General features: G+C 35.8%; 1 protein-coding gene across 1 annotated transcript in view; it reads right to left on the reverse strand.

The window, feature by feature from the left end:
• Positions 1-4,150: 4,150 nt before the first annotated feature.
• SNX13 (sorting nexin 13) overlaps positions 4,151-24,553 on the reverse strand; it is a 147,971-nt gene continuing 127,568 nt past the window's right edge. Inside the window, exons 19-26 of the mRNA XM_027968500.3 lie at positions 24,398-24,505; positions 22,477-22,587; positions 16,977-17,138; positions 15,466-15,537; positions 13,011-13,156; positions 12,676-12,744; positions 11,025-11,137; positions 4,151-7,644 (exon numbers count right to left, since the gene is read on the reverse strand). Of these exons, the coding sequence (XP_027824301.1) occupies positions 7,397-7,644; positions 11,025-11,137; positions 12,676-12,744; positions 13,011-13,156; positions 15,466-15,537; positions 16,977-17,138; positions 22,477-22,587; positions 24,398-24,505 (1,029 nt within the window). The 3' untranslated portion in view covers positions 4,151-7,396. The remainder of the gene's footprint in view (positions 7,645-11,024; positions 11,138-12,675; positions 12,745-13,010; positions 13,157-15,465; positions 15,538-16,976; positions 17,139-22,476; positions 22,588-24,397; positions 24,506-24,553) is intronic.

The raw sequence follows: 24,553 nt of genomic DNA on the forward strand, positions 1-24,553 counted from the left end.
CTGGAACTCTCTTGCATTTTCGATGATCTAGTGGATGCTGGCAATTTGATCTCTGGTTCCTCTGCCTTTTCTAAAACCAGCTTGAACATCTGGGAGTTCACAGTTCAAGTATTGCTGAAGCCTGGCTTGGAGAATTTTGAGCATTACTTTACTAACGTGTGAGATGAGTGCAATTGTGCAGTAGTTTGAGCATTCTTTGGCATTACCTTTCTTTGGGATTGGAATGAAACTGACCTTTTCCAGTCCTGTGGCCACTGCTGCGTTTTCCAAATTTGTTGGCATATTGAGTGCAGCACTTTCTTAGCATCATCTTTCAGGATTTGAAATAGCTCAACTGGAATTTCATCACCTCCACTAGCCTTGTTCGTAGTGATGCTTTCTAAGGCCCACTTGACTTTACATTCCAGGATGTCTGGCTCTAGATGAGTGATCACACTATTGTGATGATCTGGGTCATGAAGATCTTTTTTGTATAGTTCTCCTGTGTATTCTTGCCACCTCTTCTTAATATATTCTGCTTCTGTTAGGTCCATACCATTTCTGTCCTTTATCGAGCCCATCTTTGCATCAAATGTTCCCTTGGTATCTCTAATTTTCTTAAAGAGATCTCTAGTCTTTCCCATTCTATTGTTTTCCTCTATTTATTTGCATTGATCAGTGAGGAAGGCTCTTATCTCTTCTTGCTATTCTTTGGAACTCTGCATTCAGACACTTACAACTTTCCTTTTCTTCTTTGCTTTTCGCTTCTCTTCTTTTCACAGCTATTTGTAAGGCCTCCCCAGACAGCCATTTTGCTTTTTTGCATTTCTTTTCCATGGGGATGGTCTTGATCCCTGTCTCCTGTACAATGTCATGAACCTCCATCCATAGTTCATCAGGCATTCTATCTATCAGATCTAGGCCCTTAAATCTATTTCTCACTTCCATATGATTTAGGTCATATCTGAATGGTCTAGTGGTTTTCCCTACTTTCTTCAATTTAAGTCTGAATTTGGCAATACGGAGTTCATGATCTGAGCCAGTCAGCTCCTGGTCTTGTTTTTGTTGACTGTATAGAGCTTCTCCATTTTTGGCTCAAAGAATATAATCAATCTGATTTCGGTGTTGACCATCCAGTGATGTCCATGTGTAGAGTCTTCTCTTGTGTTGTTGGAAGAGGGTGTTTGCTATGACCAGTGCATTTTCTTGGCAAAACTCTATGTCTTTGCCCTATTTCATTCCGCATTCCAAGGCCAAATTTTCCTGTTACTCCAGGTGTTTCTTGACTTCCTACTTTTGCATTCCAGTGCCCTATAATGAAAAGGACATCTTTTTTGGGTGTTAGTTCTAAAAGGTCTTGTGATTATAAGTGCTAAAAAACTGTTTGCTGTTGGAATCTTATTGGAAATACACAAATAGGTTCCTGCAGCTTCTAGGATTGCAACATATAACATTATCACAGTCATTTTATTTCACTCGCATAACCCTTTCACCTGCATCTAAATCCTGCCATGTTTTCACTTCTAGGCTTCTACACAAGGATAAATGGTAACGATCTTCAGTGCAACTTATCACCTTCTACTAGCCATTTCTTTGAATCAACGTATATAGCTGTGCCAAAGAGAGTCAACATAGCGGTATTACTGCTATCCTTTGAAAGTTCTGCTTGTAACGCTGGCCTCTGTTCTCAGGTATTTGAGAACTTAGATTTTAGGAATATTCCTACCGTTCCCAAAACTGATAAAAGTGGCTATGTGTAAACTGTTTGTATATAACATATGGTTTGTGTGTGGAACACGCATTTTCCAGCATTTTGGTGTCAAGCAGTCTTGAATGAGCATCCTTAACCAACCACATTTCACACCTATTGTCACAAGTCATTGCTAGGGGAAAATTAAGTATATCCTGCAAGAGTGCATTGGGAGAGAACTTTTTAAGCTTGTGGCCAGCTTCCCTCAAACTTAGCCATGTGCATCCTTTCCTGTTGGTCTTCTGTGTCACTTTGCTGTAAGAAGTCTGTACTGTATGACTAAAGGCACAGTCCTGTGAGCCCTCCTAGGGAATCATCACATGGTGGTCTTGGAGTTTTCCAACAAACAAGTAGACCTATTGTTTTATTCCACTCAATGACATGTAATAGTTCATGTTTACCATCTTAATTAAAATATCACATTTCATACAATTCTTATACACTGTGCATTGGCAAACAGACACAAGTATAATTTTCATTCCATTAATTTTTTGTGTATGTGAAATACCAAGTTCTTGGCTGCTGCCTTAGATTCTATATCAAACATAGCATCTCCCTATCATATATGGATCAATGTCTGGCACACATTTTAAAAGCTGACCTGTATTACATTTCTCTTTTCTTTGCACTTCCTAGTCTCTTGGACTGCAAGATCAAACCTGTCAATCCTAAAGGAAATCAATCCTTAATATTCATCAGAAGGACTGATGCTGAAGCTCCAATACTTTTGCCACCTGATGCAAAAAGCTCATTGGAAAAGACCTAGATGCTGGGAAAGATTGAAAGCAGGAGAAAGGGATGACAGAGGATGAGATGGTTGGATGGCTTCACCAACTCGATGGATGTGAGTTTGAGCAAGCTCTGGGAGATGGTAAAGGACATGGAAGCCTGGCATGCTGCAGTCCATGGGGTCGCAGAGTCAGACACGACTGAGCGACTGAACAACTCTTTGATCGGGTTTCCCAGGTGGCTCAAGTGGTAAAGAATCTGCCTGCAATGAAGGAAATCTGGGTTCAACCCCTGGGTCAGGAAGATTCTCTGGCGGCCCACTCCAATGTTCTTGCCTGGAGAATTCCATGGACAGAGGAGCCTGGCTGGCTTACAAAGAGTCCACTGGGTTGCAAAGAGTTGGATGTGACTCAGCAACTAACACTTCACTCTTTGATCACATCAGCAAGATCCTTGGCAAGTATCTTTCCTCCTTCTCATGAGACAATACTCTATTATCCCTCACTGAATTCATTATTCTGGTACCTAGAAGCAAATTCAACTTCAATATGTATAATTAATTTTTCAAATTCTCCTTTCTTTCAAACACTGAACTCTGCATTGGAATGATTAAAAAAAATCCAGAAAAACAAAAACAAAATCCCCCATAACACTGTGTCCTAAATCCATTGGTTTTGTCTCAAGTTTCTATTTCCTAATTTTAAAAGGCTTCACTTTGTTTTCTTCCCTGAAGTGGAAGTCTTAGTTGCCCAGTCATGTCCGACTCTCTGAAACACCATGGACTGTAGCCCACCAGGCTCCTCTGTCCACGGAATTCTCCAGGCAAGAATGCTGGAGTGGGTAGCCATTCCCTTCTGCACAGGATCTTCCCCACCCAAGGATCGAACCTGAGTCTCCTGCACTGCAAGCAGATTCTTTACCGTCTGAGCCACGTGGGAAACCCAGTCATAAATATTTATAAGAAAAGATTCTATAGTTAACTAAGTTTGGGAAGTTAGAAAAGCAAAGTTAAACAGTTCTTTATTATATAACTTTTTAGAACCTTTGATACAATCATTTGAATTGTGAAGGAAGATTTCAGGGTTTTGGATAGTATATAGATTTGCGTAAGTTACATAAAAGTATAAAATTATTTCTTCATGAACATCTTAAAGGGGTCCATATTTTACAGTAAGTATTTTGAGAAACAATGTGACTGCCCCTGTTAGGGGAGGAGTAATCACACTGATGTCTGAGGTCTGTGGATCCAGATCCAAGATGGCTGCAAATATTATGACCAATGAGGCAGAGCTACACTGCAGAGTCCTGAATCTATTGCCTTTAAAACTGAAACCTCATCACAGCAGGCACATGATGAATTTAAAAGGAGGTCAAATAAAAATTGTTAACAGATTACTTATAGGTCTTTCCCTTTATGGGAAAATTATAATTTTGTATGTAGGGAAGAATGAAGTTTCTTTAATGCTGAGGTAGTAAATTACTTGCCCCATGAAAGGAAAAAGTAAATTCAATTTGTTGTAGTAAGTCAGTAATCACCCAGTAGTTTATCCATCAACCTGGAACTTGAGTTGCTTGATTTCCAAATTGAAAAGAAAGGAGAATACACACAGATACTAAAGGTAAGACAACTGAACAAGAACTTTTTTAAAAGTAATAAAAATACATCACTATGAAATAAAATTCAACAAAAAGGTTTGTTAATACTTTATTAGTATTTTCTAATGGACAAAACATAATGCAAACCAAATAAAATTTTAAATCTTTTTAGTTCAATAAAAATAACTGACATTCTGATTGCTGTTTCTTCTTTGTTAAAGAAGTATTGATAGAATAGTTAGGCACACAGTTGACACTTATTGTACAATGATATGCACAAGTTATCTTTAAACAATTGTAATCCTAAAATGTGCTCTTTATATTTTTCCCTTGTAATACAGGAGCCATGCTCCTATAAGCAAAATTTACTAATAACAAAAGAATTTTACAAGGAGTGACAAAACGACTTTTAAAACAAGTCCTTAAATAAAAGGATGCAACAACAACGGAATGTAAGTTGTTGGGTTAAGAAGACAGTTTAACTAGATCTCAAAACAGTAAAAATTCATTTATTTTACAATTACTCAAATACACATGCATTAAATGAAAATATTGCACAAATTAAAATTTTAGATTGTGAAATTTTATACTGTTCTTAATTTTTTAAAAATTGGTACACTTTCTAGTAGTGCTTAACTGTTTGATTTTTTTCCAAACACCCGCAGCAGAAACTTAAAATGAAGGAACTGCTATATTCAAGAAAGTTTTAAATGTTTTTTAAAATAAAAATTAAGGCTAACCAAGTGCATCCATTGGTCAATGGCACAATTGTTTTCAGCAACTATTCAGAAAACCCTAATCACAGGAAATGCCCACCTAAGTATTACATTTAAATTATACAATCAACTTTTTAGAGGAATGAACTGTAAGTTAGTAGTGATGGTTTCTAAATAGTTTATGTTACCTGAAAAATCAGAAAAACTCAAAGAATGATTAATTTTGAAGGTTCTTGCCTAAAGGCACCACTGACTTAAAAACACATTCAAAAATCAAATATCAGAAGACATAAAGCCTCTTCCTGTATATATTCATATATGCAATAAATGCATTAAATGTAGTAACTTCATTAAACATAGTACACTGTACTTATGGGTTAAATATTTTACACACAGCTCGACCAAATCACTCAAAAAGTGGATCTAATTTTAGCATGACCACGGCTTTCTCTGATGTAAAACACAGATGTGCAAAGAGAAGATGCACAACCGTTTACATAGACTACCATTTGACATTTCTGCTTTTGAAATATAAACTCTTTTAAAGAAAAATTACTTTAAAAACCCACTTACTCTAATAGTTTTTGGTATGACTGCAGTTAGCTTGCAGGGCTTCATGAAAATCTGCAATACTGCATGACCTTTCCCTGGTTGATGGCCAGCGTTCCTCACATTATCTAGAAATGCGTTTTCACATGTACACAGTAGACTCTTACATGAATTCTTCTGTTTACTCTTAATATTTACTTATGTCAAAAATATACTGGAAACGGGCAGGGGTGTATCTGAAAATCATTGCACTTACGGCCACGCTGATGCTTCCTACAGACATGTTTCACATGTTTCTTCTAAAGCCTGGGGCAGGAAGATACATTGAGAAGAAATATTATTTCTTCCACCAGAGTCAATAAAGATCTTTTCTCATTTGGAAGTTTAAATGAAAGGGATTTAATTTATGTAATTCTGAAGACATGCAACACAGGCTGAATATATGCAAACTATAAGTATGCATAACAGCATTATTAATAAATATGATCATTATCATAAAGCTTTAAAGGAAGGCTTTATTCTATCAGGCTTTGCTTAGTAAGTAGGATCTCAGCAAGAACAAGACAAAACCATCTTGTCCCAATCTTGGAACTCCCAAACAACTGGGATACCAATACTCTGTCCCTTTATCCTAAGCACCCGGAAGTTCTTTTAACACCAGCATCTTGGCTCAGTGGTCTGATAAATAGCTTCACTATTATAAGGTTTTAGTGTTAAATATTTTCAAAACAAAAAACACTGAGACGCCCAAACACTTAGTCAGTGGAAGTTAAACTATGCAGAAATCCTGCATATAAAACATATGAAGACTTCCAAGATGGACAAATGGAGACTGAGAAAACTATAGGAAATGCAGAAGCTCCAAAACTGGAAAAGGTATTTTGTTGTTGGTATAAAATTATTTTAGGGACTTAAATGTATACACCGAGGGGTTTTGCCAACTTGCTTTATTTAGTAGAATTTTACATTATGCAAAATATAAATAAAAGCATATTTTAAAAAATATTATAGTTCTGTTTTCATTATTTCTTTTCATATATGTACACTGTAATAGAGTTAGGAATTTGTACATTTACATATGACTTATAAGCTCATTTAATCCTTTGATTTGCTATTTTTGCAATCACCTAACGTATGTCTAGATCACACAATTTAAAATTATCCTAGAGTAACTTTCAAGAGTACTTTTTAAAAATTTTCATATTTTAAGAAGTATTTGGCAGTTCCTTCAACAAATTCTAGCCCCTATAATAATCAATAATCTCTTAAAGAAAGCTGTAATAACTTCAAAACTTAAGTAAGAGCCACCATATGCTTCTTTTTGCACACAGAATGCCAAAATGAAACTTAATTATGAGTACCATAAGAGCAAACTAGAGCCCTTAAGACATAGAAGAATTACTTAAAATCTGTTTTCTACCAATGAATAACAAATCCAATCAAACTTTGGTTGTGACTGGTTTTATTTTACACTAGGTTTTTATGTCATGAAAACAAAAGTGTAATTTGGATATAATGTCACTTCATACTTCAAGGGCATTCTGTCATTTTCCCTAGACCTGAAACAGATGTTTCAAAGATCATTCACCTGGCTAATCTACACTATATCAAAATTCCGACAAAGATATATAAAACCATTATGCAAAACAAACCCCTCCAAACAGTACATTGCACAGTTTCCCACTGTTAAACAAATTAGCCAATTTATCTGTGAACCATTGTTTTGTGCTTTCCTTAACTCTCATATATACACTCTGGCACTTTGTCATTGCTGGAGAATGCTGATTAGTTTGAAACGGAAGAGACCAACGTCATTCTTGCTTGAGATGTAGGCAGTATCCTCTCAGTGTTGCAAAAATATGCACCAAATCATTTAAGACACAGAAATCTCTCTTGGTACAAGTGGCTGAATTATAGACAATGATGAGAAGAATGGCAGTCATATGATGTATTAATAATCTATTCTGAGACACTAAAAGACTGGTGCAGACACAACAGTATATGAGTTAAGCCCCAGAAGATCCGTCCATACCATTAGTCCTGGACAAAATGAACACCAGTTTCAGAGATTGGAGTGTCACCTTTTCTGTAAAGAAGGCGCTTGAGTAGTTTGAAGTTTCTGTTTATATTTTTGCATCTGCTTTGACCGTGAATGCAGTTTGTTGAAAAGTTCACGGAATTTATACTGTGGAAATAAGGTTTCCAAAAAGCCTTCCAAAAAGACATAAACCATTCTCCTATTTAACTGGTTGTGCTGAAACATTTCAAAAACACGAAGAATACCTTTCCGTGTTGTCTCAGCTCCAATAATGTGCTTCAGTTCATCTAAATAAGGGGAGGGGAAATAAACACAATTCATTATCCAAAGGAAATACAAGGCCAAAAGTATTCTAAGTTAAAACATGTAAAGTACACATTTGAGTGACTGATAAATAACCAGTATTCAGTGAATGACCTTAATATAAGTTTAATAACTGACTTAAAACTTATATATGTCACAATTATGCACACACTTGTGTGGTATTGGGAGGCAATATAACAACAGAGAAAGCAGGACCCAGACTCAGAAACCCCAAATTATGTGTTATAATCTTGTCCCTTAACGTTACTCAGCTGTGTCCGACTCTTTGTGACCCTATGGACGGCAGACCACCAGGCTCCTGTGTCTGTGGGATTTTCCAGGCAAGAATACTTGAGTGGGTTGCCATTTCCACCTCTATGGGATATTCCCGATATAGGTTTGGAACCCACGTCTCCTGCGTCTCCTGCATTGGCAGGCGGATTATTTACCACTGAGCCATCTGGGAAGGCCTGTCCCTTAATACCTATATAACTCACCCACCCTGAGTTTCTTTCCTCATCTGTTTATAATAACCAATATCATTATTACTGTGAGAATTTATAAAGCTTTGATGAGATAAAGTGAAAAGTGATCTGTAAACTCTAAAACACTATAAAAATATTCTCCATCTAATGCACAATGAGAAATACTACAAAGAAACGTAGAAACTTGATCTCTGATTTAAAAAAACTTGTAACACACTAACAGTGCATTGGCGGGATCTGATTGGTATAAACAGATAAAGGATTTAAGAACATGAATAAGGAAATGAGCACCAAGTGGGGAAAACAAGCAAACAAACAAACAAGACAGGCTCAAGAAATGGGGTAGAACAATTTGGCTCAATTTTAGGATTCCTGTAAAAGAAAGTGGTGAAAAGAATGGAAAACTGGCAGTGCTTCAACTGGTAGGGTGAGCACATTTGGAGTTTACTCACAGGCAACATCAAGTTACTAGAGACACTTGAGTAAGGGAACATCATGTAGGATCATTCCTAATTATTTATAAACAGGGCCCCCCAAACAACACTTTATTGCTTTCAAAAGAAACATGCAACTCCCAAAAAGTATGTTTCTAACTACGGTACAATATAATTTTAAGCAAATAGTTTTTTAATTTACTAAAAAACAGGTGAGGAATTCTGTACATATAAAAATACCTATTTTTATATCTTTCCTCACTTCCTTCAAGTCTTCATGTAAGTGTCATCCACTCACAACTGCAACTCACCTGTCATTTCCATTTTCCTGCACTATCTGTCTCCTTGGCTCTTAGCACTATCCAATATACTGTGCTTCATCTATTTCTTTTGTATGTCTTTTGTGTCCCCCTAGTGGAATGTAAACTCTAAGGAGGCAAAGATCAGTGTAAAGAATAGTGTCTGGCTCACAAAATGCTCTCAATAAATATTTATTGTACAAATGCATTAAGATTTCTACTCCGTAACTAAGTACGTCTAAAGCACCATGTGGCTTATTATAAAAGTATATTAATATCCTAGGCTACTGTTTCCCTTTATTTTTCTAAAATGTTATTTCTATAACTTGCTTTTTATCTGCAAATGCAACAGTATAGTCAAGTGGAATAAACAGCCATGTGGCAAATATCCAATTTAATGGACAGAAGAGAATTATAGATTAAAATCTATAATGAAAATTTAAAGAAAAACAAAATTATAGGAAAAGAAATAGATACTGAAAACTTAAGTATTTTTCTATTCCTTACATCCATAATTAAAATGTGGAGAAGAGATATCTAGGTATTTTAAAAGACATTTATCACCATAGGAGAAATCAACAACCCAACCAAACAAAATTTCTCTTACTGAGAGAAGACAAATGGGCAAAGTAAATCTAAGTTAGTGAGATAGCAGAGTTCTAAAATAATTCAAATTACACCAAAACAATGCCACCATGTATACTTTCTTTAGGACCATGTTTTAGCAGAGGTTAAGCATGTGTCAAAGGGATTCTTTCAAAAAATGTGCTTGTTCTCTTAAACAGAACAAATATTCTTTTTTTGAAAACCTCATACTTCATTATACTTTATTATTAGCCCTTTCATCTGTCATGGGCTTCCCTGATTGCTCAGTTGGTAAAGAATCTGCCTGCAATTCAGGAGACCCTTGTTTGATTCCTGGGTTGGGGAGATCCCCTGGAGAAGGGAAAGGCTACCCACTCCTGTATTCTTGGGCTTCCCTTGTGGCTCAGCTGGTAAAGAATCCTCCTGCAATGCAGGAGACCTGGGTTCGATCCCTGGGTTGGGGACATTCCCTGGAGAGGGGAAAGGCTACCCATTCCAGTATTCTAGCCTGGAGAATTCCAGGAACTGTATACATGGGGTCACAAAGAATCAGACACGACTGAGTGACTTTCACTTTCATCTGTCACAGATTTTATCATCAACTTTATTCTTAAAATGTTTCAAGACAGCAAAGTGAAGTGGTTAAAAGTATAATTTTTACTGAAGTGGTGAATACAGTGGTTTCAAGAACTCAAAGCTAAGTCAGAGTTCCAATACTCACTCCTTAAACCTCGGGTGTGTGTGTTTTAGTTGCTCAGTCGTGTCCAACTCTTTGTGACCCTGTGGACTATAGCCCACCAGGCTCCTCTGTCCATAGAATTCCCCATGGAGTAACTATAGCACACCAGGCTCCTCTGTCTATGGAATTCTCCAGGAAAGAATACTGGAGTAGGTGGCCATTATTTTCTCCAAAGGATCTTCCCGATCCAGGGATCGAACCCCAGTCTCCTGCATTGCAGGCAGATTCTTTACCATCTATTCCAAGGTAGATATCAGGGAATCTACCTTGGGTATTTACACTCAATCCCTTTCAGCTGATTTTTTCCCTCATATTTAAAGCTGTGATGTTAACAGCTCCCTAGGCTTTATAATACTGTTATATTAGTGTGTGTATGTGTGTGTGTGTGTGTGTGTGTGTGTGTGTTAGTCACTTAGTCGTGTCTGACTTTTTGCAACCCCATAGACCATAGCACACTAGGCCCCTCTTTCCATGGGATTCTCCAGGCAAGAACAGGTTGTCATCTCCTGCTCCAAAAGGAACTATAGAAAGAAAAAAAGTGAAGGCACTCAGTTGTGTCCGACTCTTTGTGACCCCATGGACTGTAGCCTACCAGGCTCCTCCATCCGTGGAATTTTCCAGGCAAGAGTTACTGGAGTGGGTTGCCATTTTCTTCTTCAATACTGTTATGAGGATTAGTTAAACATATATGAGAAATAACTAGCAAAATGCCTCCTGGTATATAAGCCATCAAATTGATAAATTATTCTAGTCAAAAGGCAGCTAAATTTGCCATAAATTCGGAAGTACAAATTGAGATTTATGCTAAAAATGTTCACTTACCCGGCATAATTGAAAGTAATTTAGTTTTTCCTGCAACTCTTGTTCTCATTCGAATACCTTTATCTCTGCATGGGATAGTCTCGGCTAAAATGCCATTTGGCCAAAAGGCATCTCTATTTAAGAAGATTAAATAAATTTTGTAAACATTTTCATTTTCTAATGATACAAGTTGGTAAAATTATTCTAATTTTCTACAGAAAACACAAATGCAAACAGAAAAAGGAAACATCTCTGAAATTCTATAAAGGTGTGATATTCAACAGATAGCAGGGTTTACACAAGAAAAGAATAACAAAAGTATGCCCTGGAGTAACTGCACCCACATCTTACAGCTGTGTTGATTACAATGTTTCTTTCACCTATATAATCCATTCTTCTTTACTTTACAGTGTGCGGATTACTGTTCCTTAGTTCTTCAAGCCAATGAGAGGAATTAAGCACAATAACTAAGCTTCTACCTGGGATCTGGTCTCAGAGAGAGCCTGGGCAGAACAGTTCTTAACTGACAGCACACTAGAAACACCCAGGAGCTTAAACACTCAATGTCCAGGCCTTCCACCGGATGCATTAAGTCAGACTCTGCAAATGGGACCTAAGGATCTGTCAGCACTTTTTAAAGCTGTTCAAGTGATTCTAATGTGCCCTCCAGAGGAACAACATTTATCCACCCTGAAACAGAATGCACATGCCAGGGAAGGCAGTTCAGCTTTTAGAAACAATATGGTACAGTGAGGAGAAACTCAGCTTCAGATTAGAGAAACTTGTTTCCCCAACTTTCTAGCATGTGAGCCTTTGGGCAAGCTGTTGAACTTCTCAAATTCTCAATTTCCTTGTAACAAAATGGAAACAAAACCCCCTATCTCGTAAAGGAGGATAAAATCAGAAAGTGGCCATAGTCAAGTAGTTGGATGGTGCCAAACAAATATTGTACACTATTGATAGTTGCCTTGTTTCTGTTACTTCAAAGGACATGATGCCATGCATATTTGTGTCCTGCTTATCTCTTACTGTTAGAAAAGATGTTTATTTCTCTGCTGTGCCATGCATTCCTTGAAGGGACTGAATTTTACCTCTCAGTCCCCAGTTAAGTGGGCTAGACACAGAGAAGGGGCTGAGAACATTTTTGGAGAATTGATATATGAACTGGAGTATCACTGCTCTTAATCTGAACCTTTTCAGAGATTCTAAAAAAAACCTCTAAATAAAAGAGCCTAAATAAACATAAATACAAGGGTCTAAATAAAAATTTAGACCATGGTCAGACAAACAAATTTCTAAAATATCTCACTTAAAATCAAAGTTAGCAAATACAACTGAAAAAGATTAATCTCCAAAACTAGTTAATCTGATTATATGACCATGCCATGTAATATTTCAATTATTTTGAAGCCACATTACTGTGATAAAATGTAGCCTAAGATCTAAAAAGCTTTTTCATTTACAATTTTTTTTTTTCTATTCTGGTTCTAAAGAAAACAAAGATTAATAAGTCCAAGGGATAAATGTTCATTATAATTTTTACAAGTCTTTTTGCTCATCAGTGATGATTAAAACCAATGTTATGGCCAAAAAGAAAAGGAACGCAATAAAAGTTAGTGATAACAATGCTCAACTCTGTGCTACCTGCAGAAGACTGTGTCTAAAGACATACCTGAAACGTTTCACTAAGTCGGCTACTTGCTCCGGTGAGGTCATCCAATCAACATGGTCAACTATTTTTCTGAAAGTAAAGAAATTTAAATGAGTATGGTCAAGATTTTAGAAGGTAAATCAAATAGAGAATATTACTTCTTTCATGGAGTAAGCAACTTAAATTTGTGTGTAGATTATCTCTGAGAGCAATAGAATGCTTCAATAACCTTCTTCAAAGGCCCAGAGAAAGAAATTCCCCTACAAAAGTTTGGGTAATCTACTTCTAAAAGTAAAACTTTAAAAGCTAAGTAAGATCAGCTCTAAGTAGTTATTGTTTTTTTAAAAAAGTGGTACCTATTAATAGTATCGCCATATGTAGCTCTTATAAGTTGTTGAAGTAGGTTTTTGATATTCCTTCGCAACCACTGATTTCTCTCTTTTAAGTCGAATACTTCATCCATGAGAAGCAGCATTACCCTAAGTGGAATATTATCATCCACCTGAGAAAATAATGGGAAGAAATGAGATACATTTATTACTCTCTTGTGAATGGCTAATTTTGTTGCTTTTACCAAATGATTACTATAATTTACAGGTTGGAGAATAAGTTATACTATAGCCTTTATAACTGACTTTTTATTCTAATTTAGCAAAAAATACTTTTAACATCTGTTTTGACAGAAAACAGAATTCAACAAATCTACAATGATGAGTAAACTTCAAAGCTGCGCTGAAAAAAACTTCTCAAAGTGGATTCATGATGACCTTGACCTTAGGATTTGGGATCTTTTACTAGAGTCTCTGTTAGTTTATAATACATGCTAGCTAGCCCCTCTGCCTATTCTCTGGAGCAACTTTTTCAAAAGGACAAAATATTCTCAACATTTCTTCTTATTCAATAGAACAAAATAAAGTCTACACAGAACATTTTGCTTTGCTTGGTTAGTGAGTTGTACATATTAGGCATTCTTACAATAAAGAACCTGAAATAAAATCCAGTACACAGCTAACATTACAAAAGGTGACTAAATCACGAGAATTTTCTTTTAATTTTTAACAAGTAAAAATTTGTACACTTTCACCATGGGAATATTCAATTAATGATATAAAAAGTAAAGGAAGACAATGAGAATCCTTCGATGTGGAAATATATAGAGAAAACGAGAAAGGTGCAGATCCAGAACTGCAACAAACTGCATGACTGCTAGTAATTTTACAATTCTTTGATCACTAAGCTATTCTTTTCTATTTCCTCAACAATGTTGCAATTTGAATACTGAGAAAACAGCATGAGTCATTCATTTTTCACTGTGTTGTAAACATTTTCTTAAGTGTGCCTTCTCTTTACATATCAAAAGTTCATGGCTTATCTACTCTCAATACTGCTCTATTCTCTGATCAAGTATATTCATGAGCTTAGTGCCACCTAACAATTCTAATGAACAAATTATAAACATTTACTAAAAGGCATAATGTTACGGATATTATAACAGTACAACACATAATAAACATTCTAAAATATTCTTAAAAAACGAAAATATTATCTTTAAGACAGTTTACTGTAAAGAAATCCAATGAGAAACTGAAGGGGATAATTATAACTTTAAAATAAATCTTTAAAATAAAAATAATAGGACAGAATATAAAGCACAGACTCAAATACATAAAATAATTTAACTTGTAACAAGGGAGAAACATACAATGGGGAAAGCAGGCCTCAATAAATAGTGCTTAGGTCAATTGAACTTCTACATCATTCTACACACAATAAGCAATTCTAGATGAATAGCAAATCTAAGTTTTGGCATGGTGAAGAAAAATGATGTTTGAAGAAAAGCATAGGAGAACATCTATGTGACTGTGCAGTAGGTACAGATTATACACAGAGAATAAAAGCACACAAAGTGGAAGATATTTACAATATACAAATACTTGTATCTGACAAATAACCAATACTCGGATTATACAATGTACTCTTACTAATCAAAGACAAAGACAGACAGCCAAGCCAACAGAAAAATGGGGGAAAGGACTAGACATATAAGACAGGACACTCAAATGGACAACAGACTTATGATCAGGGAAATGTAAATCCATATGAGATACAACAGGCGTAACGTAAACATATTGAATTCTGGCAGGCTGTGAACCTCTGAAATTCTCATGCATTGCTGATGGTAATGTAACTGGTACAACAGTGTGGAAAACTATTTGAGAGTATCTATTAAAATTGAATATATTCATAACCCCTGACCAAGCAATTCCATTTCTGGGTACAGAGAGAAATGTATACACACTTATTTAATCAAAAGATATGTACCCAAATGTTTATAGGAGTACTGTTCATAACATAGCAAATAAATTGTATTATATTTACAAAATGCGGTACTGTAAGGTCACAAGAATGAAGAAACCACAATCACACAGAACAACATGGAAGGCTACCACAATGTTGAACAAAAAAAGCCAGGTATGAAAGGTACTGAAAGGAGTACATACCTTACAGTTTCATCTATATAAGGTATAAAAGCAGGGTAGAAGTCAGGACAGTGATTATCCTTGGCAGGGGAGAGGACAGTGATAGGAAGAGAGCATTAGGGGCTTTCTGGGGCACTGGCAACGTTCTGCTTCTTGTTTATAGTGCTGGTTACTTGGGTATGTTCAGTTTGTAAGAATTCATCAAACTTAATGTTTAAAATATGAGTATATTAATGACATATACATATTATAGTTCATTAAAAAGTTAAAAAGATCTGCAAAGTATGATTTGAATTCCAATTGACTGCTACCAAAACAAAAATTAACTCACAGTATCATCAAGTTGAGCTGAAACGCGACAATGTTCAGGATCTGAATCAGTCTTGGGAATTAAAGGAGGAACCTAGTATTAAAAACAACAACAACAACAAAGTAAACACACTAAAGCAGAAAATGAAAGGACACAAGATAATAAACTGAAACAAGGGTCAAATATAATAAAGAGCACTTGATTTGATTCTGGGGACAATGGATAAAAGTTATAGAGCATTAACAAAGTATTAACACTCTAAAATTAAAAACCAAATATAAAAGGGTAATTATTTCACTATCAACAGATTTTTTCCCTTAAAAAAAAAAAAGGATTCATTTTGAGTTGGAAGGAGATATTAGTATTTCAAACCTCCATACTTTTTAGAATTTAAAGCTAAGGAATGTTAAATGATTTAAAGACAAAAGTGAATAGCACAGTCAGAGAATAGAACTGCAATCTTTTTTCTTCTATCATAAAGAGCCTTGCAGTATGTTAACAGGCTGAAAGAAACTAATTAACTAATTGTTACATAATGTAAGCTGTTGAGAAAAGGGACAGAAAGACCAGTGCTAGCTGGTAATCATTTCTCAGTATAGGAAGGACCACCAAGATCACCTGTTATAACCCCTGCACATACTGGTCAGGAAAAAGAAGCCTACAGAAGTTCAGTATGAAGTCATATGGGTAGTTACCGGCAGAAGCGGCACCAGACAACCCTTCCTTCACTGTTAGTGCACTGCCCCACGATTAGAAGTTCAGATGGAGCATCAGAGAAGATATGAGAGTTGACAGAAGAGTATGACTTACACACACTATATTTTAGGAATTGTCTCTTACAACAAATAAATTCTATCTGTGTTTCTATATATTTCCTCTTCATGGAAACATGATCTAACAAACAAAGTTCTCATACCTACATGATTTCTTTCATAGTCTTGATTATAACTTTAAACAACTAGGTCGAAATTATTTTTTAAAATGTACATTAGGAAGCAAAAAACTACTTGATTCACCAGTATCCACTACTAGTATAATGAAAATGTTCCCAAGCAAACTCCTCTGTTCCTCTCACAGGTATCTACATACTAAGGATTGATGATGTTAAAAGACTCTTCCTCCCTTTCATCTCATGAATCTTAATCGTGTGACTCAGGAGAAATTTATGTTTGCTGATGAATACTAGTATAATTTATACAATAGCATGTACTGGTTTTGCTGTAAATTTTAACATTATAGAGTAAATATGGTATAATGGAATAAAACACTACAAAGAATGTTAACTTCACTAATTTTAAATGTGCTTTAAATTAATTTTTAAATTGTATTGCAAGAGACTGAGAAGTGAGTGCATTTTATAGTATCCACTTCTGATAATCAAGTCTCTTTAGCTTTTTAATTCTTTATGAGACTATGTGTCTAGAGAGCTTTGGACTTACAAAGAGAAATAAGGTAAACCTAAGCAGGAGCTCAGTAAATCTTAGTTGACTTAAAAATCATTTCCTTCAGACATTACTGAAAACACTTCTTACCTTGAAAAATGATTGCCTTATATCTTGACCTAATCTTTCTGACATTTTGCCCATGTTGTCCGACATTTTAGTCATTCCCTCTGCCAAGCTATCAGGAAGGGATTTGACTGCATTTGAAACATTCCTCATAGAATTTCGAAGTGGATTTACAAAAGTGTCCATCTAAAGGGAAAAGATATTATATCATGACTTCACTGTATCAAGTTTATTATTCAACTGAGAAGCCTCAGAAAACCAAATGCAACACACGAAAGGTGTAATAACTTTCCAGTCTGTAATAACTCATTGCCTTTTAAAAGTACTGAACTGTTGTCTTCAGAGTGTCTTTAAAATGTATTTTCAGATACAAATATACAAGTGATATATTTACAGGAAGAAAATGAATATAAACCTTGGGTTGCCTTCTTACTAAGAAAACCTCTGAAAAAAATGAAGAGTTTTCCCAAACAGAAACTTATCCAAGTATAAACAGCCACAACATACTTCTGCCGTGATTCAAGGCAGCAAAGACATAGATATTCTGAGCAATACTGGAAAGTAAATGAGCAGATACAATAAACAAACAGAAAGCTCAAAGAACTAAGATTTATTTAACAAAGTAGTTTTTAGGATAGGTTTCATCCTCAATTAGAATCTATGGAAGGAATCTGGAATCTATTAGGAAAAAGAGAAGCTGCAAATCAGACATGCAAGCCATATTTTACTAAGGCAGAATAGAAAAACCATAAAGAAAATATGCTAAGAGATATATAAAGAAATAATCTCAGAGGGATAGGAAGCTTTAAAATTGACATTCTGACTGTAATAGATGCCAGATAGTTTCAATTAAGAAAGGGAGAGCCATCTAATAAAGAAACCAAAGTAGATGCATATGGGATCTTGATTTTTAACAGATAAAAACAAACAAAACAAATGAAAGCAAGAGAGGAGGAGGGAGGGAGAGGAGGAGGAAGGGAAGGAAAGGAGAAAATAAAAACCAGACACCAAACCAAAGTCAAACAATACTAAGAATATTTTCCAGAAAGTGTTGAATCTTATAAAGACTACCACAGAAACAAATTATGTTCCATGCAGGAAGAAAAAAAAAAAAACACAATAGCAATCATAGCAAAAAACACTGAACTCCACTGTTTAAGAAACACAACATTAATAGATATTAATAAGATAAAATTATTTAATATGCTTTCATGATTTTCAACAAGAAAACCAGAAATGGTGAAATAGGTACTGTAATAAACAATAACAACAAAAGGGAATTTCAAGATAACTGTAGAAGTTTTCATAATTCTCTGGCGTAAGCAGGGACAAGTCTTACAGATATGTTTGCTGGAAAATACAACCTCTAGGAGGGACATTGTCACAATACAACAAATTCACAGTAGAACCAAAGGTGAGGAATGAGGAAGAGAGGCTTGAAAACCGCTGCCACTGAAGAGATACAGAGAATAAAAAGGGTAAAAAGAAGAAGTTAACCATCATGTGTGCACGTGCACTTGTGTGTAAAATTATATATACATATATATATTTGGGTATAAAATTATAATATATATGTATGTGTGTTAATCCTAATTCTATATACAATAGTAATTTTTAGTTAACCAGAACAGTATGTTCAAATCAGTCAGGACATTGCTTCTATACTGACACTATTGCCAGTGTTTTAGAACACAAGAATTCTTAAGAGAGATAAACATGAGAATACCACACTTAAAATGTACAACTTTAGGAAAAATGGCCACCATTCAACTAAGTTTTAATGTTCACAGATAAGGCAGAATTTCAGAAGCATAAAAGGCATGAATTTCATTTGAATCTATTAACTTACATTAAAAATTGTTTGAACACCATCAAAAGTACTTTAGAATTTTATATATCTTACACTTCACAGTGGAAACATGGGTTCAGCTAATACAATCTTAAGTTGGTTAAACGAATACAACCTCAATTGCTGTCCAGGCTTAAGGCTGATGCTGCTGCTAAGTCGCTTCAGTCGTGTCCGACTCTGTGCAACCCCATAGACGGCAGCCCACCAGGCACCCCTGTCCCTGGGATTCTCCAGGCAAGAACACTGAAGTGGGTTGCCATTGCCTTCTCCAGTGCATGAAAGTGAAAAGTGAAAGTGAAGTTGCTCAGTCATGTCCGACTCTTAGCGACCCCATGGACTGCAGCCTACCAGGCTCCTCCATCCATGGGGTTTTCCAGGCAAGAGTACTGGAGTGGGGTGCCATTGCCTTCTCCGGCTTGAGGCTATGCTATGCTAATTCGCTTCAGTCATGTCTGACTCTTTGAGACCCCATGGACAGTAGCCCACTAGGCTTCTCTGTCCATGGAATTTTCCAGGCAAGAATACTGGAGTGGTGTGCCATGCCCTCCTTTAAGGGGATCTTGCCCCACCAGGGATCGAATCCACGTTTCTTATGCCTGCTGCACTGGCAGGCATGTTCTTTACCGCCAGTGCCTCCTGGGAAGCCCAGGCATGAGGCTAACTACCACTAATACTCTTTCAAAATAAGAGAACTTAAATCTACACCATGAGTTACATAATAATTAAAAATAGCTGTCTGAGCACCAATCCTAGACCTTCAGGATCCATTTTTTTGTTCCTATTTTTTCACCATCCAATTTCTGAGGGTAAATCTTAAACATCTGTATTGGTGGTGGAAAGTGGAGGGAGCAAAGGAGCATGGAAAAACCTCTACACATGATTATGTCTCTCAACCATGAAAAAAGTAGAATTTTAGAAGCATAAAATCAGTCTATCACAATCTAACATTTCCAGCAGCAAGATATGTCTTAAAATAGATGTTTAGAGCAAAAAAAAAAAAAAAAAAAAAAAGACAATTACACATTACCAAGCAGACGAGTAAATTATTGATTGCCGGCAAAAGTGTACACTTTGCCTGACTTAACTAGATGTTAGCTATTCATTCAATTGTCACCTCAGTTATTTGTATCAGTTAAAAATGCAAACAAGGGAATTTGAATTTAAATTTAGGTCCCTACTTACAGCTTAAAAATGCCATTACACTCTGATAAAAAAAAAACTGGAAAGATACTGTGTGCATAGAGGAAGACCACTTGTCTATTATTCCTTCTAGGAACTGGCCCATAAATTTTGCAAAGCTAGGCAAATTGTGTGACCAAGATAACGTGTTATAAAGTATTTCTCAAGCTCTGATTCAGTTCAGTTGCTCAGTCGTATCCGACTCTTTGAGACCCCATAAACCGCAGCACACCAGGCCTCCCTGTCCACCCAAACCCATGTCCATTGAGTCGGTGATGCCATCCAACCATCTCATCCTCTGTTGTCCCTTTCTCCTCCTGCCCTCAATCTTTCCCAGCATCAGGGTCTTTTCCAATGAGTCGGCTCTTCACATCAGATGGCCAAAGCATTGGAGTTTCAACTTCAACATCAGTCTTTCCAATGACCACCCAGGACTGATCTCCTTTAGGATGGACTGGTTGGATCTCCTTGCAGCCCAAGGGACTCTCAAGAGTCTTCTCCAACACAATTAGCCACTGATAAAATGTTTGTAGATTATTTTCTCTAATAGCTATTTAATTTCCAGTAAAATACAATAAAGGAAAATATTAAACTACAATTTATCCAAAAAGGAAATGTAGCTGAAAACTCCTCTTGATGTTCATGAAAATTATCCCAACAATCTGAAAGATGTCAAGATGAACTTAGTAATTATTAATATGATTTATGAAAATGTATGTTACTGTGGATTCCCAGAAGTGACTCAAAAGGATTTTTAGACTCTAGTAGTGATTTTTTAAAAAAGCGACATGGAACTATTTGGAGATAAACACACACATACATACATACATACACACACATATGCACACGCTACTGTAGGGTGGTAAAAAAGAAACTGCCTACATTTAATATAATGCTCAAACCAGTCAATCCTGGAGGAAATCAACCCTGAATATCACTGGAAGGACTGATGCTGAAGCGGAAGCTCCAATACTTTGGCCACCTGATGTGAAGAGCTAACTCACTGGAAAAGACCCTGATGCTCGGAAACACTGAGGGCAGGAGGAAAAAGGGGCTATGGAGGATGAAATGGTTGGATGGTATCACTGACTCAATGGACATGAGTTTGAGCAAATTCCAGGAGATAGTGAAGGACAGGGAAGCTTGGCATGCTGCAGTCCATGGCGTCACAGAGTTGGACAAAACTTAGAGACTAAACAATATAATGCTTCTTTTATCTCAAAAGGCTATTATCAATTTATAATTTATCTCAAATAGATGCAATCTTAAGAGATAAACTAAGGTAAACATAAAAAAGATGGAATATTAACATGCATCTCTATTAACAATAAAGCTATTTTAGAGTTGGAATTAAAACTCAATCACTTCAATCATGAAATACAAAGATAAGGTCACCATATTTTCCCCCCATCATTATAAAATACATAACCTAGAATTTCTTATTAAAATAAAACATTCCATTTAGAAATATTAGCATTCACTTGGATGTTAAACCATGGAATCCTTGAGAGATCATTTGAAGTTCTTACAGTTGTTAATTCTTAGTTGTACCAATTCCTTAATCTTTTTTAAACAAGTTAATCTTTTTATAGGGGATGAGAGGTGGGGAAGTCTTTTAATTTTCATTTTGAAATAACTTCAGACTTTTAAAAAGTTGCAAAAATAATACACAGAATTCCTAGTTAGTTTCCCCAACTAATGCTGCAGCTCCTGTTACTATTGTTACTACTTCTAAGAGCCAACACTGATTCAGACAGGCACTGTCATACATAGATTATTCATTTGACTCACACATGCTCTCAATTGAGGATTAACACCTTCAATCTTGAGGAAACTAAAGGCCCAGAGGTTAAGTAACATTTTGCAGGCCACAACTAATAAATGGCAGAACAGGAATTTGAACCAAACATTGCCTGATTCCACTGTTTGCCTTCTCACCCAGTGAGCTCTCACCCAACCTGAGCAGTAAATCATTTATTGTCTTAACCTAGCATCTTATTTCCAGAACAGGCCTGTGTCCCTAAAAATTTAAATAACAACTATTTCACTAAAAAGGCATAAATACTTTCAGGACAGAGTCTTCTTAACATTTTTACTACCCTTACTCCAATTAAAAGACATTTCCTCCCAATAAGAAGGATTAACAGCTCCTTCTTAAACTAGTGAAAGCCTGTGGCTTGTCTTAGGCCAACTTTCCTTAAAGCATCATTCCAGAAACAAAGCTTCTATTTTATTTTCTCCCTCCCCTTTCCAGCTACTACTAGATTTTAATCCACATGTAAAAACAGGAGTTTATTAGGTATACCTATATATAGTAGGCTGGATAAAGCACCAGTTCAGTCATTCAGACGCGTCTGACTCTTTGATAAAGCACAGAAGACACCAAAGAACATTTAATAAAATTTCTAGTTTTAAAACATGCACATAAATTATCTTCTTTTACTGAAAACAAAGAAAACAGACCTATGCAGAAAGCCAATGCAATGGTCTGCTTACCTTGCGAGCAAAATCCCCTTTCCCTTTACTATAGGCTTTGTTCTCAAGGAAATCATACACATAGTGAGCCAAGGCTGGAGACGCTTTCATCATTTCAGGAGTTAGCAGTAACTAACAGGAAAAATAAGAGGCATCTTATATTGATAGGGTACTGGAAATTAACTACTACTTACAATGTCATCTGCTAGAAAGGTAAGAATGTATAGTAAAAAAGGCTGTCATTATTTTTAAAAATATTAACACATTTATCTATTACCTATCTATTTACTTTAGCCTCACCACGTAGCATGTGGGCTCTTAGTTTCCCCTGCAGTGGAAGTGTGAAGTCCTAACCACTGGATTGCCAGGGAATTCCCCAAAATGTTATTTACTATTCCATTTTCAGGTTTTACAGCTTATAACTAAGAAGAGCCATAGCAGTAAACTGCTGTTATCCACATTCTAATTTTAAGTTACCGTTAATGGAAAGTACATAAAACAATTAAAATGAAAACTTTTAAGTATTACAAAGAGGACCCAAAACAAACTGTTGCTTTTACAACATGATATAGTCTAACATTCTAGCTTAATTCCTTCAATGAAACATGTTTAGACATATTGAGATCATTAGGTAAGATGCAGACAGTATAGCCACAACTAAAACATACATTTATGGCACCAGATTTCGAAAAAGGTGCTTATTTTCTAAATTTTATAAATAATTGATACAGATTTTAATGCAACTAAAGTTAATACATTCTAAAAAATCAAAATGTTTAACAAGTCATATAAATAATATCATTTAGCCTTAAGCCAGAAGACAAAGGTGAATAACAGCAGATTTATGTTTTCCTAGCCTTTCAGTAAACTGTAGTGCTATGGAATAGTTGTAAGCAAACTCAATTAAACTTATAGACGTTTAAGAGAGAGAAAACTTCCCCCAAAATATCAAGTATAGTATTGGCTAAATTTCACTAAATATTGGGACATGGTCAGTAAATGTTTTATGTACAGTTTATATAATAATTGTTTTACGTTCTGTGATCCATAATCTGCTGCAACTACTCAACTCCAATGTAGTAGTGTAAAGGCAGTCATGCTGCTGCTGCTGCTGCTAAGTCGCTTCAGTCGTGTCCGACTCTGTGCGACCCCATGGACTGCAGCCCACCAGGCTCCTCCATCCATGGGATTTTCCAGGCAAGAGTACTGGAGTGGGGTGCCACTGCCTTCTCCAAAAAGCAGTCATAGACAGCAATAAACGAAACGAGTGGCTGTGTTCTAATAATATAATAAACTCTAATAAACAGGTGGCAGGCTGGATATGGTCTGTAGGCTGGAATTAGCTGACTCCTAAAGAGTGCAGTGGGGAGCTAATATTAACAGATGAGACATCTTTATAAATCATTCATTAGTATAAAAAACCATAAAGTGATATTATTAAAATCTGGTATTTGGGTACTACTTTCTAAAATAAAGTTATTTCTGACAGTCCTTATTCAGGAAATAACTTATGAGACACATTTTATTATTTCAGAAGTGAAATCTTCCGGGTGTGTGTATGTATCTGTGTGTGTGTGTAGGTGTGGGTGTGGGTGTGGGTATGTATTCATCCAAACCTAAAGGTAAGATTTCTAGCACTGAGTGTGTGTGTACAGGTGTGGGTATGTAGGTGTGTGGGGGTGTGTGTGTGGGGGGGTGTGTGGCTATGTTTTCATTCAAACCTGAAGGTAAAATTTCTAGCACTGAGTGTCCAGAAAACTTCTAAATTAATAAACAGAGAAATAATGTTTATAAATTACTGATCAGATTGCAAGTCACATCTCAGCACCTCAAAAGTGGCTGCTATCTCACTATTACAGTAAAAGCGTTCTCTACCAAAGAAATCAGCTGTATTTGTGTGCTCTATTAAAATGAAACCTACGAGTAATAAACCTGAACTTACCTGCAAATATGCATTTAGATCTTTCTTTCTCTTTTCTAAAAAATCTCTATCCATATTATTAAAAGTCTTTTTACCAGGAAGCTTTAATATGCTTGAGAGATTTTCAAACTACAAAACAAAATACATTCAATAATCTTAGATTATTTTTACAAAAAG

The sequence above is a fragment of the Ovis aries genome, chromosome 4, assembly GCF_016772045.2.
Source record: "Ovis aries strain OAR_USU_Benz2616 breed Rambouillet chromosome 4, ARS-UI_Ramb_v3.0, whole genome shotgun sequence".
Classification (NCBI taxonomy): Eukaryota; Metazoa; Chordata; class Mammalia; order Artiodactyla; family Bovidae; genus Ovis; species Ovis aries.